The 22,646-nt window shown below is 35.2% G+C and overlaps 1 protein-coding gene across 6 annotated transcripts in view; it reads right to left on the minus strand.

The window, feature by feature from the left end:
* Positions 1-1,914: 1,914 nt before the first annotated feature.
* The window catches only part of LOC139151132 (solute carrier family 28 member 3-like), a 105,032-nt gene continuing 84,300 nt past the window's right edge, over positions 1,915-22,646 (minus strand). For 3 of the 6 annotated variants that reach the window (XM_070723689.1, XM_070723697.1, XM_070723732.1), the window contains 8 exons: positions 21,522-21,663; positions 10,297-10,488; positions 9,631-9,792; positions 8,630-8,892; positions 3,763-3,931; positions 3,206-3,385; positions 2,579-2,759; positions 2,314-2,498 (listed from right to left, as the gene is read on the minus strand). In XM_070723689.1, coding sequence (XP_070579790.1) covers positions 2,425-2,498; positions 2,579-2,759; positions 3,206-3,385; positions 3,763-3,931; positions 8,630-8,892; positions 9,631-9,792; positions 10,297-10,488; positions 21,522-21,663 — 1,363 coding nt within the window. In that variant the 3' untranslated portion in view covers positions 2,314-2,424. Of the gene's footprint in view, positions 2,279-2,313; positions 2,499-2,578; positions 2,760-3,205; positions 3,386-3,762; positions 3,932-8,629; positions 8,893-9,630; positions 9,793-10,296; positions 10,489-21,521; positions 21,664-22,646 lie in introns of those variants that run through there. The other 3 variants (XM_070723722.1, XM_070723714.1, XM_070723705.1) reach the window with 3 other exon arrangements.

The following is a 22,646-nucleotide window of genomic DNA, read 5'->3' on the forward strand; positions in this document are numbered from 1 at the left end:
TAATATTTACTGGTGTCATATTTCAAAATCATGGCTGCAAATATACAATTTTTATATTCTTTGGAGAAAGTATTAACTAAGAGAGTTATCCTGAAAATTTGAACTAAATAATTATCTTGATTCTAACACTTGAAACTTGACATAAACTCTGAGAAAAGAATTGGTGCAAAAATAGCCTTTCCAACCACGTTAAAGGAGACGGTAATGACAGTGTAGACATATATCAAGAAATACTGCACAAAGTTTCATGAAACTTTTCACAGATGACAATCTCAGAACATCATGATGATACTGTGAGTGTCATGTCAATTATCTGCTCATTTGCATATTTAATGAACTTTTGTTATTAGTGACATAACTCTAAAATTCCTGCACCAAACTTGATGATACGTGCAACAAATATTGATCTGATATATATCTAATTATACTTAGAAGCATTGGGCAGTGTCAAGTTAATAAATAGCTCATTTGCATATTTTATGAAGTTTTGTAGTCATATAACTCCAATATAACTACCAAATGTGATGAAAGCTGCTGCAGATACTGATCTGACTGATATCTAACTGTGGTGTAAAGCATTTAGTAGTGTGAAGTTAATTAACGGTTCATTTGCATATGTAATAAACTTTGTAATTAGGTATATAACTCTGAAATTACGGCACCAAATTTGGTGAAACCTGCTGCAGATTTTGATCTTATAAATATTTAATTTTGCTATGAAACATTAAACCGTGTCAAGTTAATTAAGGGCTAATTTGCATATTTAATTAGTGAAATTACTCTAAAATTACGGCATTAAATGTAATAAAACGTGCTGCAAATGTTGATCTGATGGATATCTAATTGTTCCATGAAGCATTGAACAGTGTCAAGTTGATTAACAGCTCATTGGCATATTAAATAAAGTTTTGTAAGTAGTGATTGAAGTCTGAGAGTACTGTGCGAAGTTGATGACCTGCTACATATAATGATATACCGGTAACAGATTAATCTGATTGTTCTGTATAGCGTACTACTATTAATGAACCCGTTGTAAAACTCGTGAGCACATTCAGTTAACATCTGGTCTCATTTGTGCCAAATCCAGTCTCTGTGTTGTTTCTTAGCGTTTATTAGTAAAAATGATTAAAAAATTCAAATAAATGATTTAATTATGGCCAAACGTAAAATTGTCACAACAACACAAACTGAACTGGAGCAACAGATATTACAAAATGATCATTATAATTTACATGGGGGACAACAAGACTATGTGGAGGTGACCATATCAATCACTAACTGGAGTGGACTCACAAATTATTGAAAGTGTCCAATTCTTTACAACTTTTTTGAACTCTCTGACTCAAGTCAGGAATTTCTGAAAATGACGTTGTGTCAGTAAAGCAATCAAGTAGTTTCCAGAGTCAAAGAGAACCTTCTTGAGATAGCAATGCATAGATTTTGCTAAGGCTTACGGTTCTAAAGGAGACCTACAAAATGGCAAAGAAAGACTAAAAGCTACTTTGATATGTGGTCAAATTACCAAGAGTATTAACTGTGTAGTGTTCTTGTTGTGACGATTAGAAGGCAGTACATTTCTTCAACTTATTCCTGATTAGAATCATCAGTCGACTCACTTATAAAAGTAGTGAAAAAGAGAAATCGCCCTGAAACAACATATCAAGGATAGTTTAGATCATCTTCATCATTTGAACCCACTTGTCATTTAACACGAGTGATTGGAGTACACAAGAAATTACAAAAATCATGATCAATAAATTGAAATCATCAGCAGTAAATTAACTCCATGACAACCATTGATATTGGCGTTTCTTATCCCATAAGCTACAGATGATGTAAACACATGCTACCATCATATTGGAATTTTCCAGCACTCAAGGTAATTACAGTGATTCTAACTATGTTGAGCAGATATGTGTATGGTAATTTATGATTTATTTCAGGCTAATTGGTTAAATTTTGTACAGATATGATGTGAGCAGCACAATGTGTGCTGGGCTCTATCAATTTATTGATTACATTATAAAATTATCAGTTAATGACTAAAGTGTAAATCCACAGCATGTCAATAGTCATGTATAGTCACAGATTCTTGTACAGCTTTCAATTACAGCTTACACAGCATCGTTCTTCAATTGTCATTTTTCATCAGAGAGAATTCACCACCTAAACAGTCATTCAGCATACACATGTAATAATTGGTTCAGATGGTAATTATGATGTCGTTTTACTGGCATTGTTTAAGTGGATCAGCCATCCATTTCTTTATACAGCAAACCTACATTTGGTTAATGAAAAACAAAATTCTAATAAAAAACTACCCAACTCATGACACTTTGTCTAATTTTCACTGAAATACATATACTTGTGGAACCATCATGCATGTTGGGGTGTTGATGAACTGGATGGTATGCAAATTTAACTTTAACCCAGACTTATGCTATGTGATATAGACTTTAATGCTTCAATGGAAGAATGAATCATAATGATTAATGTACCTGCAATGCATGCTGTTAGGAAACATGTACATGACACTTTAATGCTTCAATGGAAGAATGAATCATAATGATTAATGTACCTGCAATGCATGCTGTTAGGAAACATGTACATGACCCTGCAATGAGGGATCTTGTGATGATTTTGGCCAGCTCACTTTTCCTCTCTGGTATGAGTGAACTTAAACAAGCCAGCATAATTCCCATGCTAGCAATGTTATCAAAACCACACAGAATGTATGTTGCTAGAACTTCTGAGCGGGTCTGAAAGGAAAGAAAACTTTATTTTATTTAAGTGTCACAGAAAACAGCTTTGGAAATGCTAGATATCCTGGTGTTGTGTGGCTGCAGTCAAGCTGTCTGTATAACCACAGTCATTCCAAAGACGTGAATTTTGGTCCAAGCTGGCAAACTTTGTCCTTTGTTACACATAGATCTTCAATGAAGACTGCTTTGAATGACTTTAATTTCTTCTTTTTTGTATTAAGCAACAATAAACATTTTAGAAAAGTGTCAGGTTCATGTATTTTACACATTAAATGCACACTATATTTCTCCTGAGCACATTACTAACCATACATTATCATCACCGACAGTATTGTCAAAACAAATCTGTAACAACATTAGCTCCTAGAACTTAATTGTAATTTCTGATAAAACAGTGTAAACTAACAGAATGTCTGATAAAACAAGAGTGCAAATTTACTCACAGAAATAGATGGTTCTTCACCAATCTTCCCATTTTCAATAATCTCTGACAATCGTACATATGCAACAAATTCATTGATGAAAATCTTCAATCCAATTAGCTCTGCTACAACTTGACAATCATCCCACTCTACTCCGATTGAAAATGCCACTGGCATGAAAACATAGGAACAAATCAGCTGCTTTGAGAGATGAGAATATCAGAAGTCAGAAAAAAATTGTCAAAAGTTGATATGAAGGGCATGGATTTAATTACGTTTAACACTTCTTGAAAATTAATGTTCATTAACTTTGACATTAAACATGGCCAACATTATTCTTCAACATTTAGAAAGCTTTGACCAATATTCTCACTTCGAAATTAAAAACAACAGCTTCAGCAAATACCATTATAATTAAGAACAGTGTGGATACAACAAACACAGTTATCATAAGAGATCAGCTTGTTGGTGAATTTTTAGAAAAAATTAATTAAAAGTTAATTTTTAATTTTTATTCTAGTGCTATACGAATTTGTTAGATAGACAGATAAATAGACAGATATAACATAATGGTATACCTCAAAACTAAGTTGAGGAATGCCAACCATAGCTCCAATCCAAGCAAGTAAATTATTCAGAAGTTCCAAGAGTGCAATAAATGCAATAAGATTGGCAGCTATCATTGATACAGATGATATAGCCATAGTTGCTCCATGTGACACTGCTTCAAGAAGATTTCTGTCTTTTCTGGGGACAAGTTAAGGTAGCAAATATCACAACTTACAGTAAATCAACAAATTTACAGATTTTTCATTGAATTCAATTCATATTCTTGTGCACTTACATGCATCTGTTACCAAGGTTATCAAGCCATGTTACTATGTACCTTACTATTAACCCCTAACCATTGATAAGAAAGCAGGGCTTTGGCTACTGGCACAGTTTTTAGTCCCCACGGAACACCGTCCAGGGGGACTTATAGGTTTGGTCATGTCCGTGCGTGTGTCCGTGGGTGCGTGCGTGCGTGCGTCCGTCCGTTCACGCAGATATCTCAGAGATGCAAGAACCGATTTCATTCAAACTTGGTACAAGGATTACTTCATATGTCATACAGATGCACGTCGATTTGTTTTGGGATAAGATCCATTTTATTACAATTTTTCATGTACAGAGCCATAACTCAGACATGTTTCAACCGATTTTATTCAAAATTGGTACAAGGACATTAACCATGTCAAACATATGCACGTCAATTTGTTTTGTAATACAATCCAATATGGCTGCTGTGCGGCCATTTTGTTACTATTTTTTCATGTACAAAGTCATAACTAAGACATGTTTCAACCGATTTTACTGAAAGTTGGTACAAGGACATTGACCAATGTCATAGATATGCACGTCAATTTGTTTTGTGATATGATCCAATATGGCTGCCAGGCGGCCATTTTATTACGATTTTTTCATGTACAGAGCCATAACTCAGACATGTTTCAACCGATTTTATTCAATGTTGGTACAAGGATATTGACCAATTTCATAGATATGGCACGTCATTTGTTTTGTGATACGATCCAATATGGCCGCCAGGCGGCCATTTTATTACGATTTTTTCATATACAGAGCCATAACTCAGACATGTTTCAACCGATTTTATTCAATGTTGGTACAAGGACATTGACCAATGTCATAGATATGCACGTCAATTTGTTTTGTGATACGATCCAATATAATAATAATAATAATAATAATAATAATTTATTTATAAAGCGTCAATATCCACACAAAGTGATCAAGGACGCTGTGAGAAAATTTACATATCACAAAAAGCAATTAAAACAGTAATAAAAAAAACTACAATAAAACCATCTAAAACCAAAGTCTAAAAAGCAAATTTGGTACAAGGACATTGACCAATGTCAAAGGCGGCCATTTTATTACGATTTTTTCATATACAGAGCTATAACTCAGACATGTTTCAACCGATTTTATTCAAAGTTGTACAAGGAGATTGACCAATGTCATAGATATGCACGTCAATTTGTTTTGTCATACGATCCAATATGGCTGCTGTGTGGCCATTTTATTACGATTTTTTCATATACAGAGGCATAACTCAGGTACATCTCAACCGATTTTATTCAAAGTTGTTACAAGGACATTGACCTATGTCATACATATGTACGTCGATTTGTTATGTGATACGATCCAATATGGCCGCTAGGCAGCCATTTATTACAATTTTTTCATGTACAGAGCCATAACTCAGACATGTTTCAACCGATTTTATTCAAAGTTGGTACAAGGAGATTGACTAATGTCATAGATATGCATGTCAGTTTGTTATGTGATATGATCCAATATGGCTGCCTTGTGGCCATTTTTTTCCAATTTTTTCATGTCAGGAACCATAACTCAGACATGTATCAAGCAAATTTATTCAAAGTTGGTACAAGGACATTGACTTATTTATACATATGTATGTCGATTGGTTTCACGAGATGGTCCAATATGGCCACATGGTAGCAATTTTGTTATGGTTGTTTCATGTCGAGAGCCATAACTCTGGCAAGTCTCAACTGATCTTATTCAAAGTTGGTACATGTACATTGACTTACGTCATACATATACATTTTGATTTTTTAAACAGTAAGATCAAATATCGCTGCATGGCGGTGATTTTGTTACAATTTTCAAATGTACAGAGCCATAATCAGACATATTTCCACCAGTATCATTCAAAGTTGGTACAAGGACATTGACCTATTTCATACATATGCTCGTCAATTTGTTTCACGTCATGTAGCAGTAACATGTCAATTATTGAAGATTCGTAAGTAGGCTGATATGTCAAGAAATACGGACTGCATCAAATTCATGAAACTTTATACAGATGTTAACTGATGTTAAGCTCACATTGCTTTAACATTGAAACAGACATTTATCAGTGTCATTTTTATTAATTTGTAATTGCATAAGTAATGAACTTTCCTAATTAGGGTGATATAGCCACAAATTAATACAACATCAAATGTGATGAAACTTGATACAGATGTTGATCTCATAGTGTTGTAAATACTGCATCAAACTTTATGAAATATGGTACCAGTGATAATCTGTTAAGTGTTAGAATTGTATGCAAAAATGTTTTGCAACATCCTGTTGATTAATTCCTAGTTGACTCATTTTATGAACTTTAGGATGGTGGCCTACATTGGTTTTATGTTTTCATCACCATGGAACTCATTCTTGGCCATTGAGCGCCATCTGTATCAAAGTATTTTTATCACAGACCTAATTAATGAAGAGGACTCTATCCTCTCTGAGGACATGTAATCAAAGTACCCATTAACAAGTGGGGACTGTGTCATCAACGATGACTTGTTATCACTACTCCGTGTGCTACTTGTAACCAAGCAGTGTGTTTTTTTTGCTCATGTGTTGACACACGTGGGCATATGTCGCAGCGATGTCTGTCTGTCTGTCTGTCTGTCTGTCTGTCTGTCTGTGTACTCAATATCTCAAAAACGGCTCATCAGATCAGAATCAAATCTGGTACATAGATTTGGTTTGCAAATGGCAAGAACTGATTAGTTTTTGGTGGGTGTGGCTTGCTTACTTTTTGCTCATTTGCATAATTAATGATTTTAGAAAAAAACGGATATATATTGACAACAACTGCACACAATTTGATGAGATTCGCTACAAATGTTGATCACATCAAGATATATCAGCTGTGAAAGGTATGAAGGGGTGACATAAAAGATAATGGATAATTTGCATATTTAATGAACTTTCCTCATTAGGGATATATATCTGATTTGACTTGATCAAAATTGACAAAACTTGTTTAATATGGTATGTATATTGATCGACCGTTTTTTAGACATCTTTCAGTAAGTCGAACAACATTATCAACTGCTCGTTTGCAACAATATAAGGTCAAAAGATATAAATAATGTCCCTTTAAGCATTTTTACTTCATCAAACTCTTAATTTGCATATTTAATGAACTTTTGAAATTAGGGATATTTATTTGAATTGACTTGACCAAAATTGATGAAACTTGCTATGTACATTAAAGATACTATGATGTAGCATTGTTGAAAGTCATTAAGCATTTTTACTTCATCAAACTCTTAATTTGCATATTTAATGAACTTTTGAAATTAGGGATGTTTATTTGAGTTGACTTGACCAAATTGATGAACATTAATGATACTATGATCTAACATTTTGAAAAGTCATTAAGCATTTTTACTTCAGCCAAATACTTATTTGCATATTTAATAAAATTCCTAATTAGATATATATATCTGAATTGACTTGACCAAAGTTGATGAAACTTGCTATGTACATTGAAGATACTATCATATAACATCATTGAAAATCATTAAGAATGTTTACTTCAGCCAATTCCTTATTTACATATTTAATGAACTTCACTAATTAGGGATATATATCTGAATTGACTCGACTGAGGTTGATGAATCTTGCTACATATATTGAAGATACTATAAAACAACATTATTGAAAGTCATTAAACTTTTTTACTTCAGCCAATTTCTAATTTGCATATTTAATGAACTTTCCTAATTAGGGATGTTTATCTGTATTGACTAGACCAAATTTGACGAAATTTGCTATGTACATTACAGATACTATGATACAACATTGAAAGTCATTAAGAATTTTTACTTTAGCCAATTCCTTATTTGCAAGTTTAATGAACTTTTCTAATTAAGGGTATTTATATGTCTTGACTGGACCAAAGTTGACGAATTGCTTTTTAGATTAAAGATATTATGATAAGAGATTATTGAGAGTCATTTAACATTTTTACTTCAGCCAATTCCTAATTTGCATTTTAATGAGAACGTTTCAGTCAATTCCTAATTTGCATATTTTAATGAACTTTCCTGATTGGGGATATATACTTGGATTTAGAATTAATCTGTGGTGAATATTATTCATTATGTTGATCATAACACTTTCAATGAAGTTGCAAACATGTGGCGAAGGTTCAAATTTACACGTAACTGCAATATATGATGAAACACGTGAGCATTTACAGTTCATATCTGGTGTGTGATGTTATTACATAATGGTAGCTGCAAAGCCAGTCTGAAAGACTGCAGAATGAACCTAACCAAATTGACCTAATTACTGATTTGCCATAAACTGTTATTTAACAACTAACAGTAAATCAACTCCCAAAACTGACAATTTCCTGCCTTTGTTGCTAGGCAAGTAAACATGAACTCAAGCTGTATGCAAACTACTAAATGCAAATAAGAATGACCTATTATGTACCCCAACAACTCATCATGTGTGACATGACTTGACTACTGTGTGAATCAAAATGGTTTACGATTACAATGAATGCCATTTACGATTATATTTAATATCATTTCAAGAAATAATAACAAGACGTATACGTGTACATACGATTTTGAGATGTTTTCATTCACATTTTCGCTAGTGATATATTTTGTTTTCTTGTCTTCTGGGTAAAACAGTTTTGAGATTGCCAGGGCAGCGGGTGCTGACATGACAGAAGCTGATATGATATGCATTGGATCAATACCAAGTGGAGCATAAACACCCGTAGCATCACCAGACATTGTGGAAAATCCACCAGTCAATACTGCATGGAGTTCAGAAGATGTCATGTCATGGAGAAAAGGCCGTATTAGGAACACAGTCTCCACCTGCAAACATAGAGCTTCTCTAAAACCTTTGTGATCTGAGTAAAAATTTACTTTACTACATTAATAGGCCAAAGGAAAAGAAAATTGTGCTCTTCCGATAACCCAACCTACCCTATTTTTTGCCTCCCAACCCTGAACTTTTTAGAGCTACGTTAACATGGAAGTAAAAAAAAAGAAAAAAAAACCTGTAAAATCACGTGTTTGTTACCTGGTGTTTGATTTTTGCTTGAACGAGGATGTCTATATGTTTTTATTCCCTTTGTATGAAATGTTTTTTCTGGTTTGTGGCCAGTGTTTGATCGCCCTGAACCCCTGAAAAGTACTTATTTAAAAATACAAATATTTTGGAAAAAATCCCTGCCAACCTACCTACCCTATTTTTTACAAACCAATGTTATCGGAAAGGCACAATCTATTTTGGGGGGCCTAATCTTGAGGAAAACCTGAACATAGTGAAGAAAGAAAAATGAAAATAGCACAGCTCACACAAACTGAAGCTAAATTACTCTTAGTCTTTGCTCATTGAATCTACGCCTAGGTTTCAATAAGTCTGTGAATGCTACATTGGCATGTTAACACAGATTAATGAAAACTTATCTGCCTTCGGAAGAATAAATTGGGAACTTTGTATCATTGTTGTTGACATAAAACACTTATGAAGATCATTGCATTGTAAATGTAGAGGTGATGGTTGCAGTAATTTCAGTATAGATTTTCAACAAGTCTTTATTTTGTTACCTGTCCAATGAATATGTTTCCTGCTGCATTAAATGATTCCACAGCTGAAGTCTGCATGGTTCTATGTAGCAGCCAAGCTAGTTTACTCACACAAAATTTAATAACACCCAGGTAATACAACACATTGATCACACTGCTGAAATAAATAATAACTGGAAGCACCTGTGGAGAAACAGTTTGTTGGTATGTACACAGTAATACATCATGTGAATTTATTGTAATATGCAAGCTTTACTTTATTCTGATCAAGAAGTATTCCCTGAGTTTCTCACATAACATTTTAAGAGTCACAACACGAATAGAACTCTGTGTTACAGCAAATTATAAAAAAAACATTTTCACTATCAAATGCTCTGCCCATGTGTATATTATGCTTGTATGGTGAATATTATTAACTAAAACAGCAACAGCCAAACTGTACAAATTTGATGAAGTTGAATGTAAACTAAATGCAGGAGTCCTTTTATCTGTTTATCCATTATATTATTCTCTGATGACAAGAAAAATGTCGTTGGAAGTTTGACATCTTACATTTGTGAATGAATGAATGAATGAGTGACTGTTAATTTGCGATGAGGGTTGTTTTCATCTTGACCAACGATGCTGCCTACATGAGAGAAACCAGAAAGACTGGCAGGTTCTGTGATTAAAAAGCAATTTGCTCACCTTGAAAGCAAAATAATGATCTTCAAAGTTGTCTCCAAATACAAACTCTGCACCGTAGTTTGAGAATGTAAAAAAATATGCAATGGCAGACCCTAGCCATTGAAAAAGTTCATACCCTGCAACTGTGCGTAAGATAAACAATCCTAGAAAGAACTGAAGAAGTATACCCCACACTACTTGTCGCCACAAAATCTGGGAAGGAATATTTGAAAGTTTGAACAAATACCTGTTTACATGGTCATCATCAACTATTGTACATAATGTGTAGTATAAGGCTAGATTCCTATTGTCACAGTTTGGCTAGTATATTGAAGGAGAAAATCTCTGTTGCATAGATAGACTATTACCATTGTCTAACAGGCTTACTAAATGTCAAATAGACTACCTTTGTTTTATTCGCATAGAGGAATATTGAAAACACTTTGAGTTCTCGATAAGTCATTACTTACTGGTTGGGTTTGTTTTCAGTTTCAATTCTTTCTGATGAAAAACTAACATGTAAAAGCATTTGATTTCACAGCTGAATTACACTGACTGTAGAACATAAAAGTTTCACTGCTATCATGGCAGCCCCCCATTAGCTCCAGTTGCTAAATAAATGTAAATTATGTTTTTCACCCTCGCCATCTTGTGGGGAATGTACTTTACAGAGACATAAACTGTAAAATCAAACAAGACAGACACGAGTATTATGAAAGCATGATTAGTGTTGACAATTGTTTGAGATTTTACAACTTTGCATTGGCCCAGCTTGGCATGAAAATACTGGCTATATCTGAGATGGGAAAATATGTACACACTAATGAATGGCTAAATTTTGCAGAATGGCATAAAATAAAGAATGGAAGAGACTTTTGCAAAAGGGAAAGATTAACCAAAGAATATTCATTGAAGACTGGTTCCGTATCATAGGACATATCCCACTCACAGATCAAATGGTTTATCACAAGATTTAGGCTGCGTTCACAAAAACAGTTGGGGGGAGGCGGGGGGGGGGGGGGGGGGGGGGGGGGGGGGGGGGGGGGGGGGGGGGGGGGGGGGGGGGGGGGGGGGTTTGGAGGAATTCAGGGGGGATTCAAAAATTTTGGGGGTAGTAAAGGGGGGATTTGAAAATTTTGCCCTACCTGTAGGGGGACTTGAAAATTTTTGGTTCCCTTTTGTGTTTTACATTTTCCAATTCCAAGTTTTTGTAGGTAATTCAATGAAAAATGAAATTTTTATGTCATCAAAATGTTGTAATGTTGGTAATAATTTAACAAAATCTAGAACCATTTTGTCACATTTCATGACTTTTATCTCGAAAAATATAAACATGTGATTTTTCGTAAAAAAACAACTTGAGCCTAGTAATAAGACAAAAGCTGCAACTGTTAATGATTTCTGCAATATTTCTATGCAATATAACAACTACAGTTTCTTGCTATCTCCCTACAGCATGCTCAAACAATGCGTGTACGTAGTGTCCAACCAATTTATTGAAAATTGAAAATTGAAATAATCTTCAAAATGCAATTTTCATTTTAATGAAATAACAACAATTTTTAATATTCGTTTTTTCAGACAAAATTTTATTTAACCGATTTTTTGGTACGGTTTTCGCGGCCAATCAATTCTCAAAAATATTAAAATGCATTTTAGCACAAAAAGCGTTATTTAAATGATTGAAATAGAATTTTATTCATGTTTATCTTAATTAAAAATACCAATTGACAGACCAATTTTAGTAAAGCTTCTATTACTTGGTTATTAATGAAACATAACTCTGTTTCGCCTTGTTCATATTTTGAATCCGAAATGCAATTATCAGTGAAAACATAATAAAATTTAATCTATTAATTCTATTTTATTTCTTAAATTTCAAAATCACGTGTTCTGGATTATTTTTAAGGAAAGTTGCTTGTTTTCATATTATAATTTGTATCCTAAAATGATGTTTTCATTTTCAACAAAACAAAAAAAATCATTACCAGTATCAAAATATTACCTAATCTTAAAATAAAAAAATAGTACTATTTTCAAGATTCGTAAAATTTATTACGGGACATTGTACGTATTTGATGAAGAACAAAATGAAGAGAACGGAAACTCTTTGAAATAAAATCATGTCTTACCGATTTAAGAGGAATTTGCAATTTTACTTTGGTGCGTGCGAAAATTAGAAATTGAAAATTGAAAATTGTAAGTTTCAACCTTTTTCATTTTTTTGAAAATGGTCGAAAGACGACTCATTTGAATTTCTTTGCTGTTCCCGGCCCTCTACTGGCCAGTGGGCGAGCAGCATCAATGTCTACAAGACTGCTGGTTTCCGCAACGCATACTTGTTCCCGCGCTTACTGCATGTACTGCAGAAGACTGGCCACCGAAGACGATATAAAGGAAATTGAGGGTCACTCCGCTCATCAGCTCTACCAAGATTGTTTAGTATTACGATATGGTGAATAAAAGGATCATCGCATTTATTTTGTGTGGAATACATGGCGAGACACCGGTGAATCGATAGTGCTTTGACCCTAGTCATGTGATCTGGGTACCCGGTAAACCGGTTTGTTGATTGAGTGATTCGTCTTAACGGTGTTTCGGAACCAAAAATGGGGTTCCTTCATCAGTCGCTCTCTTGTTTTGTATCCCCTCCGCTTGGTTGTGTGATGAAGTCATCTTCGTCCTCGAGGAGCAGAAGCCAGATTCGTTATTGAGAGAGTTAGCAACTATTGACTGACTCTATAGTGAGCGATCCGGTATGTGGTGTCATATTATAATTAACATGACCCAGCATCAACTGGAGTTTCTGGACACTTATAAGGATTTTTGTTTTAAGGCATATTATTTTGAGCGTTGCTGGTGCTCGTTATGTTAACAGTAAATGTTGTACTAATCATTGGTCATTGTTCAGCGTGTGGCGTCGCTAATAATTTCATGTATTTCACAAAATCTGCGCACTGATCTCTCGCTTAATCCTGACAGATAAATATGATCAGGAAACAAGTCTTTCAAAGTACATGCTATCGCGCTTTGTGTTTTACCTTCAAAAACAACCATTTGCCGCATAAACTCTTCAGAGACTAAGGAAGACAAGTCCATTTTAAATTTACCGCAGTTCTTGCGTTGACGGAAGCCGGAAATCTCGCACGCATCGCTGCTCGCCCACTGGCTGGTAGAGGGCCGGGAACAGCAAAGAAATTGAAATAACATGTAAGTCGTTTTTCGACCATTTTCAAAAAAATGAAAAAGGTTGAAACTTACCATTTTCAATTTTCAATTTTCGCAAGTAACAAAATGAACAGCGAATTCATTTTAAATTAGTTGTACATGATTTAGTATTAACGAGTTTCGATTCTCATCATTTTTGTTCTCCTTCAAATGTCAAAATTATCCTATATTTTATATTTTACAAAAATCGGAAGAAATACCATTTTTGTTATGTTAAGATAGAATAAAGTTGAAGACTTGAAATTATTTTTATGCTTTGTTGAGAATGACATCATTTTAAACAAGTCATTGACAATGACATAGTCCCCACTTGTAATAGGAGTATTAGTCTTGAGGGGGAAGGGAAATGAGGTCATAAGAAGTATCACTAGAGTGTATATGTTCAGATCTATGGACACATAGGTCTATGTCATTGTTCCCAATTTGAAACAAGAGGCATGTATAAGTTATGGTTCTAAATCAGGAAAAAAGATCAGACCTCTAGTTGTATTGGCCAGCCAAGAAATACATATGTGCATATAAATGAGGTACAAGATGTGACATCTTAAGGTCTATTATCCTATCAAATCAAGTGAATGAACTTGTGGTTAGTTATGCATATATATGCATATTAAGGTCAAAGGTCATCAAGGTCACGTGACATTTTGAAAAAAAAAACATTGTATTGCTAATTAATCCATATATGCCAAAATTCAGACCTCCAGCTCTATTGGCTTGGCCACAATTATATATGGGCATAATTAACGAGGTAAGCATGTGTTGTCATAAGTCTTCCAACCTACTCAATATAAAGGACATAGCACTTGTGGTTACTTATTTATGACATAATCGTGTATTTTAGGTCAAAGGTCATCGAGGTCACATGACATTTTGTCAAAAAATTTATATCCTAAGTTATCCCTACATACCAAAAATCATACCTCTAGCTCTATTGGCTCGCTCAAAGTTAGATATGCACATAATTGATGAGGTACAATATGTGGCGTCATAAGCTGTCCCATCATACCAAATATGAAGGGTCTAGCACTTGTGGTTACTGAGTTATGGACAAATATGTATATTTGAGGTCAAAGGTCACCAAGGTCACGTGACATTTTGTCAAAAAAATTGTATTGCTAAGTTATCCCTATATACCAAAAATCAGACCTCTAGCTCTATTCGCTCGCTCAAAATTAGATATGCGCATAATTAATGAGGTACAATATGTGGCGTCATAAGGTGTCCCATCATACCAAATATGAAGAGTGTAGCACTTGTGGTTACTGAGTTATGCACAAATATGTATATTTGAGGTCAAAGGTCATTGAGGTCACGTGACATTTTGTCAAAAAAATTGTATTGCTAAGTTATCCCTACAAACCAAAAATCAGACTCTGGCTCTATTGGCTCGCTCAAAATTAGATATGCACATAATTAATGAGGAACAATATGTGGCGTCATAAGCTGTCCCATCATACCAATATATGAAGGGTGTAGCATTAGTGATTACTGAGTTATGGACAAATATGTATATTTGAGGTCAAAGGTCACCAAGGTCACGTGACATTTGTCAAAGTGTCTGAGATATCTGTGAACGGATGGATCACATGGATGGACTCACGGACTGACATGACCCAATCTATGAGCCCCTGGACTTTATCTGTGGGGACTAAAAACTGTGTCACTGCATCCTTTTTGCAATATGAATACTATGAGAAACTAAATTTTTATTTTTCTTGGCCTTATACATGGGAGTCTATGGACTGCCTTATACATGGGAGTCTATGGACTGCCTTATACATGGGAGTCTATGGACTGCCTTATACATGGGAGTCTATGGACTGCCTTATACATGGGAGTCTATAGACCGCCTTATACATGGGAGTCTATGGACTGCCTTATACATGGGAGTCTATGGACTGCCTTATACATGGGAGTCTATGGACTTCCTTATACATGGGAGTCTATGGACTGCCTTATACATGGGAGTCTATGGACCGCCTTATACATGGGAGTCTATGGACGGCCTTATACATGGGAGTCTATGGACTGCCTTATACATGGGAGTCTATGGACTTCCTTATACATGGGAGTCTATGGACTGCCTTATACATGGGAGTCTATAGACCGCCTTATACATGGGAGTCTATGGACTGCCTTATACATGGGAGTCTATGGACTGCCTTATACGTGGGAGTCTATGGACTTCCTTATACATGGGAGTCTATGGACTTCCTTATACATGGGAGTCTATGGACCGCCTTATACATGGGAGTCTATGGACGGCCTTATACATGGGAGTCTATGGACTGACTGCCTTATACATGGGAGTCTATGGAGGTGAAAACTAAAAAGTCCTCTAACACCGCCAAATTTGATCGCATTGTGAAACAAATCGACGTGCATCTGTATGAGGTAGGGTACTATCCTTGTACCAAGTTTGAACAAAATCGCTCTAGGCGTCTCTGAGATATCTGCGTGAACGGACGGACGCACGGACGGACGGACGCGGACGCACGCACGCACGGACAGACGCACGGACATGACCAAACCTATAAGTCCCCCCGGACGGTGTCCGTGGGGACTAACAAATCTGACTGAAGTCACCCTAAGTAAACTGCATACCAAATTTCAAAGCAATCAGACGAGCGGTTTCAGAGAAGATTTTTTTACCAAAAACACCAAAAAATGCCCCAAAAATACAAATATGCAATTTCACCACGATTTGAACAAACTTAAAGGGACATAAGCTGTAACTTGTGGCAAGTTTTCAGTATTCTGCTTCTGTATATCAACTATCATGTCTGACCCTAATCTGTTTGTCATGCTGAAATTTCGAGTGTTCTTTTTGTCAACACTGCTTATTTTGGTAGTGATATTTGTTTATTGTTTACAAATGAATTCTAGTCCGGACTTGAATACAATTTTCAACAAAAACAATGGAGATTATACTCATATAGGTTATGTTGATACACTAAATACTTAGCATTAAATTACAGTTTGGGGATTCAATGCAGAAAGTGTAGGGAAAGCACAAAATAAAAGTTCTGAAAAAATAGCAAAAAGATACAGCTTATGGAGCTTTAAGTGAGGTCACTCCAAGTGAACTGCATATAAAATTTCAAAGCAATTGGACTTGCGATTTCAGAGGAGAAGGCAATTGTTGACGGACGACCATGACGGACGGCGACGGAAAATCAACCTATTTGATAAGCTCCGCGTTGCTGACAGCGGAGCTAAAAAGTGCTCTTTTGTCCAACTAGATCATGATTTAGTCTATGTTACAGATATAGATTTCTACAATGAGTGATCCTGGTTTCACCAAATAGCTAGTCTATCCATGCTTGTACACTGTGTAATATGAATGTCTGTAAATCACGGCATGTACCTGTGTATAATAGCTTGTCAATGGTCATCGAAGATGGAGGGGGGGGGAGGCAAGCAGCTCACTAATATGCATTTGTCACTGCAGTAGGATAAAAAAAAATACCGTCAAGGACAGTGTGCTCACATTTGGTTTGAATTGGTAAATTCAAGAAATATTTAAACCAGGAAGACAAGAATGACAAAAGCAAATAAGGTCTACAACTTAGGTACTGGATGTCATCTTTAGGAACATGCATATCAACTTCTATAGCAATGGGACAAGCAGATCCTACATACATAAGCAAATGTCAACAAAAAAATTAGCCAGAGAAGCTTGACAAAAAGAAAAGGTGGGAGAGTAGGGAAAAAATAAAGAGTGGGAAAAAATGTACAAGGGATCTGGTAAAAAGTAATGCTACCTCATCAATCTTCTAGCCCCTACCCCCTCCTGAATATCAAATGTTCCACCCCTTATACATAAAGACCAGCTGGCAGGAAATGTCTACAACCTTGGGGTGTTTTAATTATGCTATGAGTGCTTTCATTCGAATTAAACAGCACTTAAATCAGTTACAGGTAGTGAAATGCCTTCCACTGTGGGAGAGATTACGACATCTGGAATTATCCTGGATCCAAATTTCTCATCAGTTCTTGTGTGTCTTACATGCAAAAGTTGCAAAAATTGGTTGGCAATATAAAAAAATTTACCTCTGCTTTTCTGGATCAAATTTACTACAAATTGATATGAAATATGACAAAATTATGTTCACAGTTTTCGAAACTCTCTCACAACATATCATGGGTTGGTGTAGGTCATTTATGGTCACAACTGAGAAAATTACCTAAAATATAAAAATTTGGGGGTTTCCCGACACTTTGAGCAGAAAATCTATCTAATAACATCCCTCGGGACTTTTGTACCAAATTACAAAGCTATCAGACAAGTAATTTTGAGAACAAGTTTTCTTGACCAAAATTGACAAAATTGTCTTAAAAATTCAAATTTGTTTATTTCAGGACAATTTCCACATATCTAACTATTGTCATCCCTGGACATCTGTACACCAAATATAAAAGTTGTCTGTCCAGGGGCTTTAAAAAGAAAATATATTTTAAGATTTTTTGACCAAAATGACAAAAATTGCCCAAAACAGATATATTTCAATTTTGTCGTACTGTCAACAATTAGAAGGGTAACACCCTTGCAAACACCAATCCAAATTGAGAGCAATATGGGCCAGCGTTTCAGAGAAGAATAAATTTACTTAAACTGAGAAAATAACCAAAAATTCAGCAAAAATACAAAATTTGAGATATCTTCACAATATTCATAAAACTGATTTTGATCAACCTTAGGAACCTGTTATACCAAATATCAAAGCTATCAGATTAGTAGTTTTTGAATAAAAAAATTTTTGACCAAAAATTCAGAAAATTGCCCCAAAATTACAATGAAAATTTCAATTCAATTTGTATAAACTTGACTGAGGTCATCCTGAGGAACATGTATACCAACTTTCAAAGCAATTAGATGAGTGGTTTCAGAGAAAAACATTTTTTGACTAAAAACTGAAAAAATTACCCCAAACTGACAAGTTCATTTGAACAAATTCACATCTACACTTAGGTGCACCTGTACACCAAATACTAAGACAGTAGGTGCTGCGGTTTAGGTGTTTTTGATGTGGACTGACGTACATACATACATACATACAGACATGCAAATCGGATGCAAATGAACTGATTCAGCTTATACGATTACCTCACATTGGTATACCAAATGTGAGCTAAAAATAAATTAAAATCAAATATGAAAACAAGGAACGTTCAATAAAAGTAAACCCGAACTTGTGTCTTCAAATCTAATGACTGAAACAGAATTAATTGATTAAAGCTTAATTCGTGTTTATTGAAAATTGCTTTTCGGATTCAAAATATAAAGAAGGCGAAACAGCATTATGTTTCATTAACAATGAAATAGCAGAAGCTTTACTTCGTCAATCGTTCATTCGATTCAAGAATAAACGATTGACGAAGTAAAAAAAAAAGATTTACGGCCTGTCAATCGTTTTTTTTCAATGAAGATAAAAATGAAAAATAATTTTCGATTCGAAACTTTTCAAATATGCTTTTTATGCCAAAAGGCTGTTTAATATTTTTGGGAATTGATTGGCCGCGAAAACCGTACCAAAAAATCGGTAAAATAAAAAATTTTGTCTGCAAAAACGAATATTAAAAATTGGTTGTTATTTCCTAAAATGAAAATTGCATTTTGAAGGTGATTTCAATTTTTAATTTTCAATAAATTGGTTGGACGCTACATACACGCATTTCAAACATACAATATTTAGTTTGTCGACAAAGCCTGTATATATAAATATATATATAAATATGTTTTTGGTGATAATTTAATTGGAATCCAGACTGACAGTCAGTAGTGTCAGTGACACAAATGCATGCTACACTTACATAGGCTGTGATAGCAAGCTGAATACTAGACAATTCAACACGCTGTAGGGAGCAGAACAAGAACGCAGTTGTAAAACTGAACAAAAATATTGCCAAAATTATCAAAGTTAACAGCTACTGCCTACGGGTGTCACTATCATTAATGCTCTGCTACTGCAGTGTCACTGTCACTGCATACCAGTGACGGAGATAACTCTGACCCGGATGTACATGGTAGTTGAAGAAGAGTTTGAGTCAAATGACGCTCATGACAGTGAAACATACTTGTACACAAGATGAGGCCAGAGAGCAACACATGCAAGAACACATAGAAATTTTTGAATTCTTGCATATGAGAATAATCAAATATTAAAGAAAAAAGATGGGGTCACCATGCTTGATTTTCTAAATTTTCACATTCTTGTTATAAAATGATACAGAAGTGAAACTTTGAACAGTAAAGACTAAAACAAAAATAATGTGTCACCAAATGGAATTATTTATTTTTTAACCAAATTTGCAATTATTACACCCAGAATTTCAAAGATTAAAACATTTATTTGATGGAATATTTTAAGCTTCCTGGATTTTCAATTTTGAGTAGCATCTAATTCATATATGTCTTGTAGTTTTGAAACAATTTTTTTGGAGGTCACTGTGCAATATGGCAATTAGCCAGAATTAACAATTTGCCTACTCTCTCATGATTGTCATTTTGTGTGCTCTTCAGTAGGAGCAATTGACCTGGCCAGAGTTGGATTAACTCAAGTTAGCTTTTTAGACCAATAAGGCTAAAAAATTTACTGATGCATTTAAAGAACTTGCCATGGGAATATGACTATATAGAAAGTGCTAATACAGGTAGTGTTGAACAGCTGTGAGCAGGAACGGCGCAATACATGTTTATTTTTTCTGCGCTCACATCCTGTACAAATATGCGGGCCTGTGATAGTTGGGGGGGGGGGATTTGAAAAATTTTGACCATATAGAGGGGGGGGAGGGCATTTGAAATTTTTTTAGGGTACTTAGGGGGGAATCTGAAAAAAAATGAGATTTCAATCAAAATTCCTCCAGCCCCCCCCCCCCCCAATCGTTATTTGTGAACGCAGCCTTATAGTGACAGTCCACAAGAAACCCAATGGTCGCGTTCTTATAGTACAACATTGTATTGTGATATCCTACCCTAAGACTGAATGGTTTATTCCTCTACCTGGGCATTGCGATATCCTACCCTATGACTGAATGGTTTATCCCTCAACTGGGTATTGTGACATCTTACCCTAAGACTGGATGGTTTATCACTCACTAGGTATTGTGACATCCTACCCTAAGACTGAATGGTTTATCCTTCTACTGGGTATTATGACATCCTACCCTAAGACTGAATGGTTTATCCCTCGACTGGGTATTATGACATCCTACCCTAAGACTGGATGGTTTATCCCTCGACTGGGTATTGTGACATCCTACCCTAAGACTGAATGGTTTATCCCTCGACTGGGTATTGTGACATCCTACCCTATGACTGAATGGTTTATCCCTCGACTGGGTATTGTGACATCCTACCCTAAGACTGAATGGTTTATCCCTCGACTGGGTATTGTGACATCCTACCCTAAGACTGAATGGTTTATCCCTCGACTGGGTATTGTGACATCCTACCCTAAGACTGAATGGTCTATCCCTCGACTGGGTATTGTGACATCCTACCCTAAGACTGAATGGTTTATCCCTCGACTGGGTATTGTGACATCCTACCCTAAGACTGAATGGTCTATCCCTCAAGGTTTGTAGCACATTGTTCTCTCCCATCCAAGTCCTTTATATTGGTACCATCAGATATACCACGATTTTCAGAAATCATTTGATTTTTACATTTTGTAATGATCTGGTCTGCATACAGGGTATTTGTCACTTCTAATGAAATAAACCATAAGACATATAACACTTGAAACACTAAAAATACACTATTATAAGAGCGTAAACGGGACTTGAGACTCATCTTACAAGATTTTGGAACACTTGATAATACTATTGCATAAAGCTGTTTGGTACTCACCATGATCAACTTGAAATTGCAAAACAGCCTTCATCCTTTGAGATGGTCTTTACACAAGTCTTTATCTATTTCTATGTATTTACATATATAGAGAGATAATATGTTCTCCGTATTTACATAACACATAGAGAGAAAGTGTCCCTTGATGTAGAAAGTTTAAACTTACTTTGCTGTGGTTTTTAGAGCAAACAAAGCAGAATATGATTATAGATACAAATCCAACAGCGGATATCAGCTGATTTCGTGCATGTCTGGTATCCATAATAATAAATATGGACAGTCCTCCAAGAAGGATGATGTACAGAAACCTGAAAGGTACAAATATACAACAAAATACGTACCCTCTTAAGATTGGGTTAACATTCGGATGATGCACAATCATTCTGTAAACTTTGCATTGGTTTGTAATCAAATCAGATATGAATCATGTGACAATGTGAAAATGCCCTGTTGCGATCATCTTAAAAGAAATAATGGTTTCTCTCTACGTGTGACTTGGCATCAAAGGAAGATATCCAGGGTATCAACGAGAAACTTGAAATACATGCATGGAAAACTTTAACTACATAAAACAAGAATGAAAATCATAGAAGACAATATGTGTGACTATAACTGGATCCACCTTCAACAAACACGGGGGAAAAATATACAAACAGACAAATTGCGAAAACAGAAGTCTCTTTCTGAAATTAGCATGTCTTTAAAGAGTGACTGAGGAAGGAAAATGATGAATTAAAGCATTAAAATGATGACAAGGAAAAACTATAGCTGAAGAATGAATCAAACAAAGTGACTTAAATAAAAAATAGCGTCAAGTACACTGAAGCTCCTCAAGTGTGGGGCTAGTTGAAGTAGTTGTTGTTGGTTAAGCAGTAATTGACTAGGTGGCATGGGGTTGGGATGTGTGGATACACAAGATTTGTGTAACATTTAGTTGTATATACAGCATATTGATTCGCTCATTAATATGTTGCATTCATTAACACCAATCTGTCCTGATGGAGTACGTGGCGGTTATTATCAGGGGAACTAGTAAAGTGAGTAGGTCCCATTTACTGCATTGGAATGCAGGTGAGCCACCGTAATTTCTCTGTCAGCACTCTAGTGAAAATTGCTTCATTGTGTTTTTCACATTTACATTTGTAGTATACAAGTGAATTGCATTTTCACATTGATCTGCTTGACCAGAAAATTCATCAGCCTTTTGCTGAAGTAGGTTATATCTTCTTATATTGGCCAACTCTGAGACGATAAGTAAGTAATTCTGCAAAATGTTTATCATCTTTCTGTC

Source organism: Ptychodera flava, chromosome 2 (assembly GCF_041260155.1).
Source record: "Ptychodera flava strain L36383 chromosome 2, AS_Pfla_20210202, whole genome shotgun sequence".
NCBI lineage: Eukaryota > Metazoa > Hemichordata > Enteropneusta > Ptychoderidae > Ptychodera > Ptychodera flava.